This window comes from Epinephelus fuscoguttatus, linkage group LG19, assembly GCF_011397635.1.
Source record: "Epinephelus fuscoguttatus linkage group LG19, E.fuscoguttatus.final_Chr_v1".
NCBI lineage: Eukaryota > Metazoa > Chordata > Actinopteri > Perciformes > Serranidae > Epinephelus > Epinephelus fuscoguttatus.
The window spans coordinates 20,265,845-20,286,544 of NC_064770.1; the positions used below are offsets into that span (position 1 = coordinate 20,265,845).

At 42.1% G+C, this 20,700-nt stretch overlaps 3 protein-coding genes across 3 annotated transcripts; 2 read left to right on the forward strand and 1 right to left on the reverse strand.

Moving 5' to 3' along the window:
- Window positions 1-531: 531 nt before the first annotated feature.
- On the forward strand, window positions 532-7,619 carry ptger1c (prostaglandin E receptor 1c (subtype EP1)). Its single transcript, XM_049561845.1, has 3 exons — window positions 532-627; window positions 4,803-5,723; window positions 7,203-7,619. The coding sequence occupies exons 2-3, from the start codon at window positions 4,803-4,805 to the stop codon at window positions 7,431-7,433; spliced, it is 1,152 nt and encodes a 383-aa protein (XP_049417802.1). The 5' UTR covers window positions 532-627; the 3' UTR covers window positions 7,434-7,619.
- A 175-nt stretch (window positions 7,620-7,794) lies between these two features.
- On the forward strand, window positions 7,795-16,833 carry slc27a1a (solute carrier family 27 member 1a). The gene is made up of 13 exons (XM_049561826.1): window positions 7,795-8,243; window positions 8,521-8,688; window positions 10,688-11,082; window positions 11,953-12,120; window positions 13,469-13,538; window positions 13,629-13,720; window positions 13,810-13,919; window positions 14,027-14,236; window positions 14,319-14,445; window positions 14,541-14,678; window positions 14,820-14,984; window positions 15,512-15,658; window positions 15,771-16,833. The coding sequence occupies exons 2-13, from the start codon at window positions 8,522-8,524 to the stop codon at window positions 15,926-15,928; spliced, it is 1,947 nt and encodes a 648-aa protein (XP_049417783.1). The 5' UTR covers window positions 7,795-8,243; window position 8,521; the 3' UTR covers window positions 15,929-16,833.
- trim35-13 (tripartite motif containing 35-13) lies at window positions 16,776-20,201 on the reverse strand. The gene is made up of 6 exons (XM_049561833.1): window positions 19,748-20,201; window positions 18,694-18,789; window positions 18,366-18,596; window positions 18,256-18,278; window positions 18,033-18,151; window positions 16,776-17,490 (listed from the first exon to the last, which is right to left on the reverse strand). The coding sequence occupies exons 1-6, from the start codon at window positions 20,147-20,149 to the stop codon at window positions 16,955-16,957; spliced, it is 1,407 nt and encodes a 468-aa protein (XP_049417790.1). The 5' UTR covers window positions 20,150-20,201; the 3' UTR covers window positions 16,776-16,954.
- Window positions 20,202-20,700: the final 499 nt, after the last annotated feature.

Consider the following 20,700-nt stretch of genomic DNA (forward strand, 5'->3'; position numbering starts at 1 on the left):
ACATATACCAGAAACCCTTGAGGCACCTAATCATCATCATGCTCTGTCAAACTCCTCTGATGTCCGTCTCTGTGCTCGTTGTATGTTTATGTGACTGACTGTGACTGTGATAAACATCATGGTACCGGTTGAACAGCAGACTCAAACCTCTTTCTGCTCCTAGGGAAATATAATTCACATTGAGGATTTCAGAAAGTAAGAGAACGTTAGCAATAGCTGACTTTTATTTTTTTCCTGTTGAATTATTCAGCTTGCACTGGATCAATACTACAAAATGAAAGTGATGACTGAGATCCCCTCTGGTTCAGAGGATCAGTAGAGAAGATGAATAAATGGAAGGACCACATCCAAGGGGGGGGTGTGGAGGATGGAAAATGCAGATCCGGCATGTCAAGATAAAATAGCTGTCAAGCCTCTGGAGGGAGAGACAGCTGGACCAGGCAGAAAGAGAATCAGTGAGGCAGGGGAAAAGTCAGGAAGGTGAACAAGAGCAAATGTTTGTGAACAATAGTGATTATTGAATGTGACAAATCAGGAAGCTCTGCGGACAGGAAAGACACATTCGTCCTCTCTCATTTACTCCAAGTCATCCTCAATAATCCAGTGTTCATCCAGAGTCATCTGAAGGTAAGTTTCATTTATTATTCATAACCATTTTCTGGAAATATATTTTATAGATAACATTCTTCTCAGGAAGGTGAATCTGTAGGAAAGCTAGGATTACATCTATTTAATCCACTTTCATTATAAATGAGAGCTGTGAGGAGTTAAGGAGAGATTCAGGCATCTTGATAAAGGCGTTTAAGACATGGATAATGTAGAAGGAGCGCTGCCCCGAGGACAGGCGTTCCTTTATTATACCTGAGTCTTTGAGGAATGTTTGGTTCTGTTGGAAGAAGTAAAAAATTGAACAAGAGAGTCGGAGTAAGAAAAGATATAGCATCCTTCTGAAGACTACATGGTAAATTATATCTCGGTCAACGAGAACTTTCTATGGTTATAACATCCTCCCAATATATGCAGTTATTTTTTTACACTTTCAGGGAAAACACTTCTCTCTGTGAAGGTCCACAGATTACTGATGAAGTAAGAGAGAGGTAACAGAAAGAAAACACAAAAAAAAGCATGAATAAATAAAGACAAGATCAAACAAATCAGCTTCGAAGCTGTGGAGTTTATTCAGTTTCTCTAAAGCTCCGAGTGGTCTTTTTAAGAGGTCTGTAAACTCAACAGTTTATGCAGAGGTTTGCTTACAAAGTAGACAGGTTTCAAGATTCAAAGGACTCTGCTGGTTACCACCAAATGGGGAAAAAACAGCTCAATTTTAGCTGTTTTGTTTTTCTTCTTGTTTTCTTTTATGAAGGCACGTCAGCTCCTGGAAGCTTTTGCCACCGGAGGGCCTTTGTAAGATTTCTATCCACGTACCTGCTAAGAAAGTCGGTGCACATTATTGCTGTGCCCCCTGTGAAAAGGCTGAGTCTGGAGAGTGAAATCAATTAACCTGTTACAAATATCAAGCCCAGAGCCTGATGCATGATGATGTATAACAATAGGATGAACATTGCTAATACACTCTGGTGCGTGTGCTGCTGGTTAAAGTTTAATGACATCACATATCAGGTAGCAAAACAGATACAAGACTATTGTTGTCCAAATTTGCTGTAGCCAGATGTTTTACACTAAACCTAGGGGGGGTCCAGGGGCATGCTGCCCTGACACAGGTATATGCACTTCTTTTCGATGCATTTGAGATAATAGAATACCTAAATAATCTGTACATCATTTGTCATTCTGAAACCAAACAACAACCAATGTTGAGGATGACTTATTTTCATAAAGGTAGGGTAGGAAGTTGGTGCAACCACCATTACTAATCTTGAAACCTATTCTTGTTATTATCCGGGAGTTGTGTTTACAGGATGAATGTTGCATCCTAATCTGAGCTGCTCTAATTTAAAATCAAGGATCCCCAATAATGCCAAGTAAATGCGGTCTTCAATACTCTGAATTTAATATCAGACCAGCAGAAGAACACTCAATTATATTAGATTTCTTTGGGGATTAGCACAGTAGGATAAACGTACATATATCATTATCAGAATAGCACAAAGCTGGAGTTATTTCAAAAGCGTAAAAGAGAAACAATGCAGGACTGGAGCCTCAGAACCCCACACACACACACACACACACACACACACACACACACACACACACACACACACACACACACACACACACACACACACACACACACCCCACCCCACATTCCTGCTCTGCCTCTGCTTTAAATATCATCCGTGAGTTTAGTTTCTCTTTAGTTTTGCTTCAAAGCATCTCAAATGGCAATTACCTAAAAAATAGGGACGTAATTCTAAGTTATTATGTATCCCAAGCTCTCTCCTTCCAACACAGACAAACTGAGGCTCACTGATGCCATTATGACAGTTCAGCCAAAACCAAATTAATAATGGAGTAATGAGTTAGGGAACCAGCCAAGCAAGGAGTTGTGGAGTAGGAGCAAAAAATAAATTACAAAGTAGGTTGAGAGATCTGAAGAGTGTTGAAAGGAGGAGCATTTTGTGAAACAGGTATATGCAATGTCTGAGCTGAGAGCCTGTTGTGCAAACCGGTTGAATGAGTTCAGCAGGAATGACACAATTTCCACACCACAAGCAGCAGTGTTGTTAAATCTCTGACAATCCTCTCCTCAGGACGTCCACGTGGCTGAGGTGCATTCACAATATTTGCTGTTTTCAAATGTGGCCCGCCCGCAGCCTTTGACATGTGCTTTTCTACACATCTTTTCAGCATTACACAAACATACACCTGTTAAAACTGCTGCACCAGCTACCTACTAATTTCAGTTATTTTAGTATTCTTTTATTGGTTCACAATTTACCAAATGGTCTTGCTCAGGACTACATGTCTGACATGGTTTTAAGAAATGTACCCACTGGATCCCTCAGCTCCTCTGGTGGATGTTTTCAGGGTCTGGTCTATGACCCACAGGGAAGCTGCTTTTAGCCCCTATGGAACAACTTTTTGGAGGACCTGAGGGTGACAGTGTGTTGACGTCTTTGAAAAAAAGACAAAGCACACCTTTTCAGCCTGGCTTTTAGCAAGTGTGTGTCTATTCTGACTTTCATTTTTATTGTTATTCATATGTTGCTATTATTTTTGCTATATTATGTTTTATTCATTTTTTAGTGTTTTTTTATTTAATCGTCCAGTAGGATTTAGGGGGGCATATTGGCAAATAAATGGAATATAATAGGTATGTTGTCTTTAGTGTATAATTACCCAAAAATAAGAAACACAGTGTTTTCATTACCTTAGAATGAGCCGTTTACATCTACATAGGGAGCGGGTCCTTGTCCATAGAGATAGCCATGTTGCACCGCCATGTTTCTACAGTAGCCCAAAACGGACAAACCAAAAACTGGCTTTAGATAGGGCCATTCGCATTTTCACATGAGCCACTGTAGTTAGTTGCCCCCCTGTGACAAGAGCATAGAAAAAATACAATTTTTAGATAAGATAAACATAATTTTTTGAATGTTAAATTGCTTTAATCAGTGTTGTTACTGGTTGAAATCACCAGGTCCATTTGTTTTGGAGAGGAGGAGACCTCTACGGATAATTCAGCCCCCCAGAATGTCTGGATCTGACCTAATCAGGTTAAAAAGATGAGCACATATAAGCAGGCGCTAGGCTTACATCCCATCTCCAACATGCCAAACAGTGTAGAAACAACAGTGATTTGTTAAGTGAAACTGCTTTATTTAGTATTTTTACTGGTTTAAATTAATGGGTCTGTTTGTTTTGGAGAGGGGGAGACCTCTGTAGACAATTCAGCTCACTTCACAAACCTGAATTTGTGAATCAGAGATAAGTTGAGCACACATTAAGTTGCCAGAGAAAAAAGGTGAGCACATTCCAAGGCGCTGGGCAAGCAGGTCATCTATGACATACAAACATACAGTTAGGTGAAACTGCCTCATGAAGTGTTTTTTTTTACCAGTTTTAATCATCGGATTTTGAGGAGGAGGAGACCTCTGTGGATAATTTGGCTCCCGGATTAAAACCTTATGAACAATGAACGCAATGACGCCACTAAGTCTCCCTAAATCGTACAAACTGAACCTTCAAACTCATGTTCTTTTTAATTGACGTTTTGTATTTGACGTGAGTATTTGGGGTTGCGTTCTGATATATTACATGTGCTATGTAAATAAATGTGATTTGATTTCCATTCTCTGTGACTGTCAGCTGTAATAAAGACAAAAACACCTTTCACAGTTCCTAAAATATCCTACAAATATGACACATTGCTGTAAACCCATTGCTGGAGACTGATGATTCCTTTGTATTTTCTATGAACAGTTATGCTTTGCAAGGTTTGACTTGTGAGCATGCATCTATCTATGTATTCAGACCAAGCAGTTCTATGTGCATGTGTTTACATGACACTGGAAAAAGGCTCTCCAGAGTTTCATCCACTCCTCTTCATTATTGCATGCGCAGCAGTAGCTCTTCTAATTAAGGTGTAAATCCCAAGTGTCATCGGCAGACTATTTGTTGTAATCAGTCTTTGAGTGGCCCAGAGAAGCATGTATCATAGCATTCATTAGTACACAATTTTGCATTTAAGACTTCTCTGTTGTCCTGTTGTCTGTGAATTACTTGAGACACCTTTCAGATTGTAGAACAGGATGACATGAAAGCATTAGCTTAAAATCATCACTCAGTAGTTTTGCAAGAACTAACAGAAGTATTTTCATGTTGCCTGTAATCCTCTGCAGATGACACTGAAGATGAGGACATCATCTGTACTCATGGCTTCAGTTTTCGCATCTCCTACGCCATCCATCGTCCAGCAAAACCTGAAGATCAACTTCTCTGAACAAACAAGTCCCTGGCTGAACAACAGCACGTGGCCACCCATCAAATCTTCAGGTTTAGGGCTGTCTTGCTTCACTATGACACTTGGCGCCATCTCTAACCTCACAGCTCTGGGCATCCTAGCTAAATCCCGTGTCCGATTCCGTCGCCAATCCAGAGCATCATTTCTGTTACTAACAATGGCTTTGCTTTTGGCTGACCTTGCAGGTCACGTGATTCTGGGTGCCTTTGCTTTGTATCTGCACGTCAATCAGAGGGATAAAATGCAGGGCGGGAAGCCTACTAATGCATTCTGTCAGATCTTTGGGGCAAGTATGGTGTTTTTTGGCTTATGCCCTTTGCTGTTGGGTTGTGCGATGGCAGTGGAGCGCTGTGTGGCCATCACACAGCCCTTTTTCCATGCTGCTATGATCACATTGGGTCACGTGTGGCGAGTTGTGTTACTTCTGCCCTCTCTTGCACTTGTGCTGGCAGTTCTACCTTTATTTGCTGTGGGGACTTACACGACCCAGTATCCTGGGACATGGTGTTTCTTGCCTATCCATGATCCACAGTCTGCAGCTGACACCAGTCTGGTTCTGGCCTTCTCATGTGTGGGTCTCGCTGCACTTGCTCTTTCCCTACTCTGCAACATCATGAGTTGTCTGGCATTGCTGCAGGCCAGAATTAAGTCCAAAAATGTTAAAACTAAATCAGCAGTCTGCTGCAGCACTCGTCGAGCTTCGACTTCTTCCTCTTTGTTTTGCTCGTTGGATGTGGAGATGATGGTGCAACTGGCAGTGATCACTGTGGTTTCCTGTGTATGCTGGGGTCCCTTTCTTGTGAGTACTACTCCTTTAGATTGCAGAATTTGTTTCTAGAACTATTTTCACCTGGTATTTTCAATAATATTGCACATAGTTAACATGGATGGATTACTGAGCGGGCATACTGGGCACAAACCCAGGAGCCCAGAGTATCAGGGGGCCCCCTGGCCTTCAGCTGCAAAATGCCACTAGAAGAGAGACATACCAAACTGAAAGAGTGCCAAATGACCACAAAGACACTTAAACAACTACAAACTCAAAATGACCACAAAGGGACACACAATGACCACTAAGAGAAACAAAATAACAAAGAATAGACTTGAAAAGACGACGAAGAGACACAAAACGACTGCAAAGAGATGCAAACAGCTGCAAAGAGACTCACAGCAATTACAAAAAGGGGCAAAACAACCACAGTGTGAAAACAAAGCATAAACAGCCACAAAGTCACATAAAACAACTACAAAGAGACACGAAATGACTACAAAGAGACATAAAATGACCACTGAGAGATGCAAAACAATTACAAAGAGCCTCAAAATGACCACAAAGAGACACAAAATGACCACTGGAGACGCAAAACAACTACAAAGACACTCAAAATGACTACGGAGAGACTCAAAACAACTACAAAGAGACTCAAAATGACCACAAAGAGACACAAAATGACTACGGAGAGACTCAAAACAACTACAAAGAGACTCAAAATGACCACAAAGAGACACAAAATGACCACAAAGAGACAAAATGACTACAGAGAGACTCAAAATGACCACAAAGAGACAAAACAACTACAAAGAGACACAAAATGACCACAAAGAGACACAAAATGGCCACAAAAAGACACAAAACACAGAACAACTACAAAGAGAATTAAAATGACTATGAAGAGACACAAAATGACTACAGTAAATTAAAATGACCACAAAGAGCCAAAAAATACAAGGAAAAGACACAAAACAACTACAAAGAGACTCTAAATGACCACAAATAGACAAAAATGACCACAAGGAGAATTAAAGTGACCACAAAGAGACACAAAATGACCACTAAGAGACACAAAACAACTACAAAGAGACTTAAAATGACTACAGAGAATTAAAATGACCACAAAGAGACACAAAATGACTACAAAGAGACACAAAACAACTACAAAGAGACTCAAAATGACTACAAAGAGACACAAAATGACCACTAAGAGACGCTAAACAAAGACACTCAAAATGACCACAAAGAGACTCAAAATGACTACAGAGATTCCAACATGACCACAAAGAGACACAAAATGACTATAAAGAGACACAAACTGACTACAAAGAGATGTGAAAAACAGGCTAATCGACAATAAAGTCTGTGTGTCTTGCTGTAGGAGAGTTGTTGGGGCCCTCTGCATGTTTGTGCCCAGGGGCCCATTGTTTCATAATCCACCCATGACGGTGAAGTCATAGCTACACCTCATGAGTAGCCTAATTCTGTGTGTCTCCTATATTACAGATCCACATTTTTGTGATGCAGTTCAAACAACGAACCTCCACCCATGAGAAAGATGGGTTCATTCTTCTGAGCTTGCGTATAGCCTCCTGGAATCAGATCTTGGATCCCTGGGTTTACATCTTACTGAGGAAGGCTGTGCTTTTCCGAGTTTGCTGTGCTTCCTACACACAGAGACCCTCAGAGGCAGAGAACAGGTCCAGTGCAGACAGGCAGGACTCCAGTGTGCAGTGACAATGTTGCCCTTGGACTCTTTTCCTTTTATGGACTGAAATAAATTATTTCTGTAATGTGTGTTGTGAAAAAATTTAAACTTTGCTCTGCTTTCATCAGGACTTTGCGAGGTCCATACTCAGCAAGCCAAGCGTGTACAATGCAGTAGTGTGAATAAAGGGATGGAAACAGACTTTCCCAACATTTCCCAACATTTAGTTAGTAGTCTGTGCCGGCGCTGCTATGGATAGCATCCACCTGCAAAACTGTTTGCTGGGCAATTAGGCGGGGTTAATATTACCCAATCACAATTGAGAAACCCCTGACAGGCGCCGAGCTCAACCAATGGCTGCGCTGCTTGAGAACGCTCACACCCGGGATGGGCGGGGCTTCTTTAGCAATGACTCTATTCAATATGGAGTACAGAAAATAGCCTGATTCACTTTCTCGCTGCATTTCACTGCCCTCATTCACTTTTGGGCCACTTTTGCATTCCGGGCACAAATGATGAACTCTCCCCCGTAGATGTCAGCCGACAGGACTCGCTCACGTACGTTTTACATATTTCCAAATACCGTCTGAATGTAAACTGTTTACTAGCTTACTTAACGGTCACAACAACCGCGCTGACGAGCAGTTAACGGCAAAACTGTTGTAACTCTGTAAAACTACTGGTTTCCTTAAAAACACTGTGTCATTTCGACGCCCTCAATATCCGGAGGAAGACATAAATACTCGATAGTTTCCTCTACAGCACTTAGCAAGTTGTGCCGACCGACCGGCGGGGTTATCGGGTGAAAGGTGACATCGCGTCAGTCCATTGACTCGTAGGTAAGTTATGTGCAAATAACATTAATGGACGCAGTTTCCGTCAAAGCTGACGACGATTTAATGATTTCTGTTTATATGTAACGTTACTGCTTAAATGTGAGCTGTGATGTGTCATAACTTTATCCAAGCTCAGGGCTTTTATATTATAGTTTCAGCTATTAAACAGAGTCTGTATATGTGTACCAGTATTCAACCTCCTGAGTGAAACCCATGTAATCTTCAACTCATGCCCGTTCAATCCTAAAAGCCTACCTCTCTCCATGTCCTCCATGACAAGAATGCACAATGCAGCGAGTGTCTCAGCCTCTCTGGGGTCCGTGGGACTGTTGCGTCTCTTCGGGGTGTCCTGGTCCTGGACTCTGGCAGCAGGCCTAGGGGTTTATCTGGGCACAAGGAGCTGGAAATACTTCTACATAGCAGCACGAACAGCCAAGAGAGACCTCAAGTAAGTTAAATGTGTCCAAATGTACAGATGGGGGATAAATGTAAATGAAAAACCAACATGAAGTGTCCTAGAGTGGAGTCAGGCCACCACAAGCCTCCAGAACAGCTTTTTTGCTCCTTGCCAAGTCTGTGGAACTGGCTTGGAGAGACGGACATCATTCCTACATAAGATATTTCCTCATAGCCTCTGTTTTATCATCTCATGAGATCAAGATCTCTTTTTGCAGGGGAGACCTGCGTACAGCAGATAGAAGAAAAACATTCATAGCTAGACATAACACTTGGAGACATAGCCTCAGAGACACAGACATCACTAGATAGATATAAAGATTAAAGTTTATATCAAATCATTTGGTCTTACAGAGATGGTGGTGGAGAACATTGTCTTATGCCCACTATACGTTAAAAGACTTAGGAAATACTTAAACCCTCAGACCCACCGCCGACCCATTTTGTCTCTTTGATGTTGTGGGCCCTACCCAAATTTTGACCATTTCAGGTCATCTGTCTGAAGTAATGTCAGGTCGTCTACACTATAATAGCAAGTCAACAGGATGTGCCACATATAGGTTGTATACATCATCTGAAAGCTGAGAACCTGAAGTTTAATTTGAGATGCAGCTCAGCACTGTGTGTCAAGTTTTTCTAGTCATCAGTATGTAATATAAGTGTGTTTAGAGTGTACAGGGGCTCAGAACATTATGCTGAAAGTATTATTACCATTCCCATGCTCAGTTGTTTCTCATAAATCTCATTTTGGGTTGATACCATTTGTTGCTAAGATGTAGTGTTAAATTTAAGCATTTTTGACAACTCTAAAGTTGATGAAAATAGCCAAACATCACCCTAGAATAACACATTAAGACACAAAGACATTGAGAAACATCATAGAAAATCCATGCTGTGACTCAGTATCAAATATGTTTGACATTTGAAGATTTCCGTAAGAAATTTTTGGTGACTGGATGGCGAGCACTTCATTCTTGAAACTGCTGAGAAACCCCTGTAATGTCAGTTTACCTATGAAAACCATACCTCATACACCATATAGCCCGGACAATAATATCGACCAAGATTGCCGGTAGTGCCGTGGATTTCTTAGGGTTAAAAGAGTAAAGACTGACACCCTCTCACATCTAAAGACAATGTAAGTTTTTAGTCACACTGTAAGATTTGGCAAAGACTGGCGGCCACTGTTTGCAAGACTACAACTAGACTCCTTTGAGACTATTTGCCATCCTGCTCCTGGTGGAAAACATTAAGCCACACTCCCTTTAAGGAATGTGACATTATCAATTCCTTACGAGTCTGCTAAACACATAAATCTAAAAACGGTATGATATGTTGAAAGTATTCTTGACAGTTCAGCATATATATATATATAATCTATAAAGATAAACTGGTAAAGTGAAAAATATTGTAAAGTGAGAGCGACCAGAATGATGACCTCAGACCTCAGGGTGCTGGATAGAGCGCACCTATTGACAATGTTCATATCATAGAACTTCAATATCAACATGAGCCAAAAACCTACAATAATATTGAACATGTTTGATTGTGTCGAAACATCGAGATGCGAAAAAGACTGACTTAAGACAGCTCGGACGGAGTTTTATGAACACCTTACACCAAAAGATTGACATTACGGGAGCATACACCAACTGAGGTAGAACTCTCATGATTGTAATCCACTGTTCAAAAATTTCCTGCAACAGTGAAATTGCAAAGTGAAAGTGAAAAGCATTTAGTGTAAGGCTGGCATTACATTAAATCTTAAGTAAGTGTGAAACTGGGTTGAGATCAGGTGACTCTAAAAGCCTTAGCATTTTATTATGTCATTTTTATATTCACCGAGCCATTCAGTGAGCTCTGGTGGACAGAAGCATCTTTTACAAAGCTTTTTCTTTAAATTTGCCCCTCCTGTAGTCCTGCTCATGCACTTGGGTTTACATCCTTACTTACCTGTTTTCTCTTTGTCTCTCTCCTCTGACCCTCGACAGTGGCCTGTACGTGCTGTTGAGAGTGAAGCTGGATTTATGGCGCTATGTGCGCAATGGCAGTAACATTCCTTCCATTTTCGCCCAGACGGTAAAACGGCACCCAAATAAACCAGCACTGATTTATGAGGCCACGGGGGAAACATGGACCTTCACCCAGCTTGACGAGCTGTCAAATGCGGTGGCCCACTGGGCAAGAGGTCAGGGGTGGGTCTCAGGGGATGTGGTGGCCCTCTTCATGGAGAGTAGGCCATTGCAGGTGGCGCTTTGGCTGGGCTTTGCCAAGGTTGGGGTGGAAGCTGCACTCATCAACTTCAACCTTCGCCATGATTCCCTGCTGCACTGTATCGGGGTGTCTGGATCACGGGCTGTTGTGTTCGGAGCTGAGCTTGCTGATGGTAAGAATGTTGAATAAGCACTGATGCTTTAAAATGTTACCTCACATTCAGTAAGTTATTTGAAACAGTGTTAATTTTGACAGCCATTTTAGTTTTAGTCTATAGATGATAATGCTTTGTTGTTTTATTCACATTAGTCATTTTAATCCTTCATAGTTTTAGCCTAGTTTTAGTCAACGAAAAGTCATTAGGATTTTGTCAATTTTTAGTCATTACTTTTAGTTTTTCTTTTAATAAATCAATACAGTTAGGCTGTAACAGGTGTTCAATTTGGAATCAAGATGACTGGTTGCATCCAGAGTTGAAATTTCTTTGACAGAATTTTTGACACATTTAAAGGATGATTTACAAGCACACACTTACTGACCATCATTTGAAAAGCTTAAAATCTCTATATTGAATTTGAGACAACTAAACAACCAGGATTTGTACCCATGTTCACTGCAAACTCTGACTTCTCAACATCACTGTTAAGAAGCAGAAAAATTACTTCATTTCAGCCTGAATTCTTTTTAAATCTGCCAAATGTTAGTCTGCAGGAGGTGTAAACTCATGTCTTCCCACAGAGTGAATCAAACCACACTTTTAAGCTCAGAGTTCAGACTGTTAACTCACAGCACGGCTATACTCACAGAGTCAAACAGATATCAAACCTCAAACCCTCTCAAGACTTCATAATGGCTTCAGAAGTGAAATTATACAAAAAGGATCCTTCAGTGAAGTCTCATCATTGCTGCAAAATTTAATTTCACTCACAATATTTAAAAAATAATCTATAGTACAGTCTTCTCCAAACTAGAGGGTTAAACTAATCTGATTTGTTCCTCTCTTCTCTTCCCATCTCCCTCTTGTTGCTCTCATGAATTTCAGCCATGTTGGAGGTCAGCTCATCCATCAACCAGTCCATGATACGGTTTTGCACAGGAGACCTCAGTGCAGAATATCTGGCCCGACTGAATGCCCAGTTCCTGGACCCAATTTTAGCCTCTTCACCTCGACATGCCCCTTTACCTTGTGTTCCCCCCAAAGGCATGAACGGTGAGTATCTTATTTACCACTGAACTCAACTGTAGCTCTGACTAAGACTTAACCTTTATGTTTCTTTTAAATACTATCTTAAAACTATTTCTTGTACTGTGTTTGGCTGATAACCCTTGTTATTTTTGTTTATTTGCTCTATTCTGAATACCCAAAGTGTGTGTCCCACAGTAATTTTTCTCACTCTGCTGTCAAGTATCTGAGCCAAAACTGTTTCCCAGCAGTACTCCCTGTCTGGAGTAGGTATGAATGACTTGTGAGATGTGTACTGTCTGAACAAACTAGATCCCCTAACACTGGTAAATCTGTCTTAGATGAATGAATATAGAAGTCAGCATTAAAGGTGTGAGCCCAAGATACACCCTGCATAAGGGACGTCATGAGAACCAATAGTTCAGTACCAAGTCGATGCAAAAATTCTGAAAACGTGATGGAACTCGTCTTTCTCCAGTACAGTAGGTATTGGGCATGCAAATTTGCCGGACCTGACGGGGCAGCTTTTACGCCAATGAGTGTTGTAGTCTGTTATTAACTGTCAAAGGGAGGAGGAGAACACCTACCAGACCCGAATAGTAACACACATGAAAGACGGCGGCAAGTGCAGCTGCAGTGACAGCTCCGCCTTGACTCATTGAAAAGAGAGGCTTTTTTTCCTGAGGGCAGAGTATTTGGATTATTCCCTGCAATGGGAGCACTGAGTATTTACAGTGTGTTACAAACACCAGCAGCGCGAGAAGGTGCAGAACGTCTGTTCTGTCCATGTTTCAACTTTGGGTAAAATGCTGCCATCATCACCGTCACTTTTTACCCAGCTGTCCAATCATAGTGGAGGAGGGGCGGGACAAAAAGCCTATCACAGACACCAACTGTCACAGCTTACATGTGCACATGCAGAACAATGGGGGAGAAGTATGTTGAAATACTGTAGCTTATACATGTTTCCTCGCAAGAACACACTTAGACTAATACTTTGCATTCGAGGTGGATCACCAGGGATAATTAATACAATTTTTATAAAAGTCAATTTAAATATTTTTAATAAAAAATGTTTAAGTACATGGGATTTATTGTTGTGTTTTTTATCATGGCATTAAATTGGGTATGGAGAATCATGGAATTTTACTGGTATTGGTATCTACTGGCATGTCTACCCTACATTACAAACTACAGGTACGTATTGCCCAAGAAAACATGAGGCGCATTCAAAAAATGACTATATTTTATGCTCTGTCATTGTCTGGACTCAGTGAAAGCAAACCAGCAGGGGCTAAAATGCTGGGAAGACCCCTGTATTGATCTAAAACTTGCTGTGTGCAATTGTAACACTCTATTGTATTCTCTTCTGCAGACCGTCTATTTTATATTTACACCTCCGGTACAACAGGACTGCCCAAAGCTGCCATTGTGGTACACAGTCGGTATGTTACAAAAAAAAGCATCACTCTTCAGACGGTTGCTGCACAGCTAATGATAGATGTCTGAGGATCTCTCCTGTGTTCCCACTACAGTTACTACAGAATTGCTGCTTTTGGGTATTTTGCCTTTCGCATGTGCCCTGCTGACATCATCTATGACTGTCTGCCCCTTTATCATTCAGCAGGTATGTGAAGGCAGGCTCCAGCTCTTCATGAATACAGTTATCCCCTTTAGGTTTGCATAACCGAAGTGTTAGCTTTTTCTCTTTGTCAGGTAATATCATGGGAGTCGGTCAGTGTCTGATCCACGGCCTCACTGTGGTAGTGAAGAAGAAATTCTCTGCCAGCCGCTTCTGGGAAGACTGCATTAAGTACAATTGCACTGTAAGAGCTTACGCTTGGAAAATATTGAGAAGTGCTCTATTTTAATTAAATCAATAACCATGAAACATTAATTTTGAATAAGCCTCAACCGCGCTCTCCCGCTGTAGGTGGTGCAGTATATCGGGGAAATCTGCCGCTACCTCCTGTCTCAGCCAGTACGGCCATCAGAAAAAGGCCACAAAGTTCGTCTGGCGGTGGGAAACGGGTTGCGCCCCAGCGTGTGGGAGGCCTTCACAGAGCGTTTTGGTGTGGCACAGATTGGCGAGTTCTACGGAGCAACTGAGTGCAACTGCAGCATTGCCAACATGGATGGCAAGGTCAGAAATCACTGTGTTACTTGTGTGTCTTAACTGATAAAATGTGAATTGGATCAGAGTTAAGCTAACGCTGTCCTGCCAGGTTGGAGCCTGCGGATTCAACAGTCGCATTCTTCCCAATGTATACCCCATCCGTCTGGTGAGGGTGGACGAGGACAGCTTGGAGCTAGTTCGTGACAGCCGGGGGCTCTGTGTGCCATGCCGCCCTGGTAACTTATACTGCAATAATGATTTTTTTTTAGATGCAGTATGTGATTGTTAGCTGTGTTGATCTTCTGAAAGCACCCCCTTCCATGTTTTGCAGGGGAGCCAGGGCTTCTGGTGGGTCGCATCAACCAGCAGGACCCATTGCGGCGTTTTGATGGCTACGCTAACCAGGACGCTACCAGGAAGAAGATAGCTCACAATGTCTTCAAGAAAAATGATTCTGCCTATTTATCAGGTTGCGAAATCCTTTTTATTTCATAAAATACTTATTTATATTCCTGATATGGTGCATCACAACACTTAACACAGCTATGATTGTTTTCCCATACTTTGACTCAAGGTTTGCAATTATTTTTCACCCATATGTCCAACCTAGGTGACGTGCTGGTGATGGATGAGATGGGCTACATGTACTTCCGTGACCGCGGTGGAGACACGTTCCGCTGGCGAGGGGAAAATGTCTCCACCACTGAGGTGGAGGGCGTACTCAGCAGTCTTCTGGGTCAGACTGATGTGGCTGTGTATGGCGTGGCAGTGCCAGGTGATGGCTAACTTGGTGTGCTAACTGCTTTCAGCATCACATCATGCTCATAATTATTCCTTCTCTTTAATGCACATTGCTTTTGACTGTTGGTGAAGATTCTCAGTCATCCAGATCATGGTAATACTGAGTGCTGTATTGTAGGCAGCTGGACTTGCTTGAGTTTCTTGAAGATGTTTCACCTGTCATCCAAAAGGCTTCAGTTCTAACAGACTGGTGCAGAGTCACAGGCTTTAAACTCTGTGTGGGTGTGAACGCCTACAGAGTTGTTGAGGTCAGAAACTGAGAGCTCACAAACATACATCTGAAACTCAGAGCTCACATATGACCTCAATGACACCCACACAGAGTTTAAAGCGTGTGACTCTGCACCAGTCCGTTAGAACTGAAGAAGCCTCCTGGATGAGAGGTGAAACATTGTTAAGAAATTCAATCAAGTCCAGTTGCCTATGATAAAGCACATAAAACCACTTTTGATTGTGCTCACTACTTGACAAGTCTTTGTGCTTCTCTGTGTGTCATACCAGGTGTGGAAGGTAAGGCGGGCATGGCTGCCATTGCAGACGCTACAGGGAGTTTTGACTGCAACAGCTTCATGCAGAAAGTTCAGCAAGCTCTTCCTTCGTATGCGCGCCCTGTGTTCCTGCGAATCTCCCCAAATGTGGATACCACAGGTACACTGCTCTAACATTCCTGTGTTCATAAAAATGTAAGCCATCACTCCATCACTGATGATTTCATATCAACAAATCATAATCAATGTTGTATGTCCACATTCCTGCATAGGTACATTTAAAATCCAGAAAACCAGGCTGCAGAGGGAAGGATATGACCCACGTCTCACCACCGACCAGATCTACTTTTTAAACGCTAGAGCCTCGTGTTATGTGCCTGTAGACGAGGAGCTGTACAATGCTATAGCTGAGGGAAGAATGTCTCTATGAGATGGAGGAGGCCGTAGCAGGGCAGGCATGGTGCCTCAGTTTAAGAGATGCTGTAGAGAGACAGTGGCATATGCATATGCTGTGTCAGGTCAGTAAGTCTTGGTGCACCACCTGTCTGGATTTTAACCTTTCAGGTTGAGGGGACTACTTACATAGTAAGTATTGTTACAGATGATGTTTTAACACTGTATGAGTAACACACCAAGACATAATGTGAGGGCATGTATTCCCTTTAATAACTTCTTTTTAATTATTAAACGAACACCTCAAAAAGCCTTTGAGCATCACCGCACATAGAGTGGGTATCTCTCACAACCCATCTGAAGCGGGATACATGTTACAACAATGTTAGGACAGCGAAGGGTAGCAACAGGCCAAGCTCTTACAGGGTATATACCCATTTATGAAATGTGCTGCAAGAATAATTCTGTGTAGGTTTAAGCAATACTTGAGTGAAGCAGTGACGTTACTGATGTGTGTTTGAATGAAGCTGAAAGATGAGACTTGAACATGCAATACATGTGGCTACTAGATCAAACACTAACCATAGAGTCTTTGTTTTAGTGCAATGGAAAACTAATATCACTTGTCATATTCCAACCTCTGAACAACACTGGCACGGGTTTGCAAATACACAAAAGATGTTACTCTATGTGCCTTATATGAAACATCAGATCTGTGTTTCATTTTTTTAAATGCTTTTCTTGGAAAGGAGCTCAACAGATTGTGGAAATCACAGAAGTGATTTTGTGTCGTGCAAAGCTAAGTCACTCATAGTGACTGTCATTTTATGTACAAATTTTATCAGTGTCGTAATATATGGGTGTTCAAGCTATTTACAACTTCAGATCCACTCCGAGACTACATTTTTGTTGAAGCTAACTCAAATTAAATATTTTAAAACATCTCTGTTTCATGTCATTCATTAAAAAAATGGCAGTGCCGTTCTGTAATATCCCAGTTACAGCCCTTCATTTCTTTACACAAATAATGGCGATGTGTCTCCAATGCAAATCAGTCCATTCACTAGTCCATTGCCACGAGTATCCTCGTGGGTAGGATTTTCAGTGGATGCTCTTTGCAGGCAGTACAAAAGTAGGGAAAGGCTCTGGGTGTGATGACCTCTGTGAAGGTGTACAGAGGTGATCTCTCCCTAGGGTCGTAAAAGGTCACCTTGCCTCTGTCCATGTCTAAAACTATTCTTATCACTTCAGGCTTCCTAGTCATGTTCAGTGGCTCCCATGGTGCAGTGCAGGCCTTGTGCTCTCCGTTACGAAACCTTATAGTCCAGAATCCCTCAGCTGGTGTCAGCACGTGCTTGCCCTTCCTGTTGATGGACTCGCTGGCTACACCCACCACCCAGTAGGTGTTCTCCCCGACCTCCACATCCCAGCTGTGGCGTCCAGTGGTATAACCCTCAGCAGCCAGCATCTCAGCACTGATGTCAAATCGTTCAGGGTTGTCCGGCAGCTTGAAAATCTGGGTAGAGTTCTGCACATGTGTGAGATCCTCTGAGATGACAAAGCAGCTGGCTGCAGTGTTTGGATCAATAATCACAGGATCTTGAGTGAAAAAACAAGATAAATGTTACTAAAGTGGCAAGGAAGGAAGTGGTCAATAAAGCCATGTTTCCACCAGACACTTTCGGTATAGTACTTTTAGAACCCGTACATAAGCTGTATGGATATGTACCTAAACTCTAGATCTGTTTCACAATTCCACTGTAGACAGTGCTCTTAAATGTAGTCAGGATTTTTGTCACGGCACCACCAATGTCTCACTGTATTTGCTATTTGCAGGTGATGCAAAGGAACGTCTGCACCTTACTGATAGTACGCAGAACGTGGTTGCACGCTGATGTTTTCAGAACCAAAAAGAGCATCCTTATGTGTTTGCAGTCTTTGTCACAATCGATGGGATATTTAAAAATTGCAGATTTGTGCATTACGTCCTTGTCAAGCAAAAGAGACAGTTCTCTCTCAGTGTTTCTAGCTCCACCTTTTAGTATCAGATCAACGTGCCAGGTACCTCAACAGAGGGGTGACGAGTTAAAGGGACGGAAAGAAGGCATAAAACATGACTAGTTAGTGTTTGAGGAACTCACTATATTTGATGACTCTCTTCATCTTCTCCCACACTTTATATTTCAGGGAGCCCAGGTGCTTGGCCACATCAATCAAAGCATCAGAGATCATCTCTGGATCAAGGGTAGGTCGCCAGGTTCTGAAAAGACACTTAAGCAGTTAGTTGTTGAGACTTGTGTCTGTAGAGCTGTGATATCCTAAAAATACAATTAGCTCGGTCCCAGATGTGGCAATAACACTTACCTCTTAATTGTTTCCTTGTAATTCTAAAAACAAAATCAAGGAGAACAGCTTAAGATGATTTCTGGCTATGATTTGTTATTTGAATTGTCTGAAGCAACAGTCTCATCTACCTTAAGAAATGGGATGTCTTGAGATTTCATCTCCTGCTCCACTAAGTTGATGGTGTTGGAGAGAGATGCTATTTCATCGTTCATCTCCTCAAACCTCTCAGTAACCATCAGATTCTTCTGGTCCTCGTCGGCCTTTAAAGCAGAAAGCCTGGCAGCCTCCTGCTCCTTCAGGAAACGGTGAAGGGCTTCAAATTCCTCCTTGATCTGTGTTTCGGTATGTTCAGCCTGGTGCTGGAAAGACATGTGATTGACGGGTAGTCATTACCTCCACACCGTGGCTCTGTAGTGCGTTCAAAGAAACATGATGTACTGATGGAACTGACTGTACCTTGACATGTTCTGCTATTTCCTCACAGACCGTTTTCGCCTTCTTGTACAGCTGCAACTTCTCTTTCAAAGGCAGCAGCGCGTTCTTCAGTTCCTCCTGAAAAGTCATTGACAGGGCATCAACACTTAAAAACAAGGTCAGCCTGGCAGACAGCCCAGCTGTCAGCACAATGCATGGCTTTCAGCTGCCACATACTCGTTCCATGGCAGCATTCCATGTAAGCTGCACAATACAGCAGCGTCACATTAAAGGGACAAATCTATAGAGAGGGATCTAATGCCCTGATGACACGAGCAAAGCTGAGCTCCTGCAACTTGGAATCAAGACACAATATGGCAACCAATAAATTCACATCAGTGCTCAAGGTTTTCCCTTCTCGAGAGAAGGCCGATGAGGGCAGGAGTAGAATGAATGCGTCACAGAAACCTTGTGGGAATCGAGTTTCAGTCCTCTCGGGACCCGGATGGCGTCAGCAAACCAAAAATATAATTCTATTATTAGATTGTGAATGAACTCTGACAAACACCTTCACACACATCAGCTTATCAGGCTTAAAGGAGCACAAAGGTATTAAGAACAAAACGGTGGCAAAGAAAACAAAGAATGGATTTTCAAAATGTTGACAAGCTGTAAATTTAAAAAAAAACGTCCAGGTACAAAGCACCACTTCTTTTTTATTGAATGATGAATCACATTTAAGATTAAATTTGGGAATTTGCAAAAAAAAAACAGTCAAGCTAATTAACTGTGGTTGTAAAATTAAGTGAATCGCCTTCCCTTTTAAATTGTGAGGGCTCACTCATACAGTTGGGGGTATTGTTATATTGTTGACCTCAAACACTAATCTATAAAGACATCACATTCATCATCCAAACAATGTGACAGATATTTTAATAGATGTTTCATCATCATTACTTCCAGCTGCCATCATCACAAGTGAAAGAAAGGAGTTCTTGATAATTTAAGATTTCCCAAACAGCTGCTGCTAAAGCTCAAATGAAATGTGTCACCCCTGTGAAGTACTGGGGTGACTAACCCTATAAGTTTAACTCACCTTACAGTCATGAGCACCTTCTCTGATGGGATAGAGCCTGTGCCCAGTGTGTGCAGCTGCTTTCCCACATAAACCACAGATCGGCTCCAAGTCCTCCAAACAGAACAATGTGAGCTTTTCTCCATGCTCCCTACAAGCCTCTGGGTCATTCCAGCTTCTGTTCATCTTGAAGGATTCACAGGACCTCTCCAGCAGAGTGCTCACCACAATTTGATCCATAGAGGAATGGCGCCAGCACAGAGGACAGTGGTGCGAACCCTCGCTGCCTTGTGTCTCCCAGCTGTCTTTCAGACAGGCTTTACAGAATCTGTGTCTACAAGTGAGCACCACTGGCTGACTGAGAATATGTCCACAGATCGGACAGGAAAGGTCATCCTCAAGATGAGCACGCCGGGTGGTCATTCTTTTTCACTGGGCTTTGATGAGAAGGCAGTATTCAAGGCCCCTCCCACATCACTGCAGGGATACCTCAACTTGACCTTAGGAATAAGTGTTGATACCTCAACCCCCTAAAGGCAGATCCCGTGTTATGCTGTGTTGTGTTGAGTATGCACATCGCGCTTTCTCAAATAAACACCACAGGAAAAAAAAAACCCAAACTGGCTTAACATGTAAGAGACTGTAGCTGTGCAGATCAGAGCAAATGGTAGCCGGGCCAACGCATGGATGACAAAAGGGAGAATGGTGTGCCATGTTCACCTCTAGGTTATTTGAGAAGTGTGTTGAAACAACCTGTCACACTGAAATGAAAGAGTTTGTGGAGAAACAATGTCCAAAAAAAGACTGGATGAAGCTATAAATAGAAGTAACTGATTTGGAAGTTATGTGGGTAAAGAAATATCCTCCTGCTGACCGGTGGAATAATTTCACAGTCAAGTTTAGCTTAGGGCAACAGCTTTTTAAGAACCAACACATGGTTGTTTTTAAAATATCACAGAATCAAACCAGCTCTT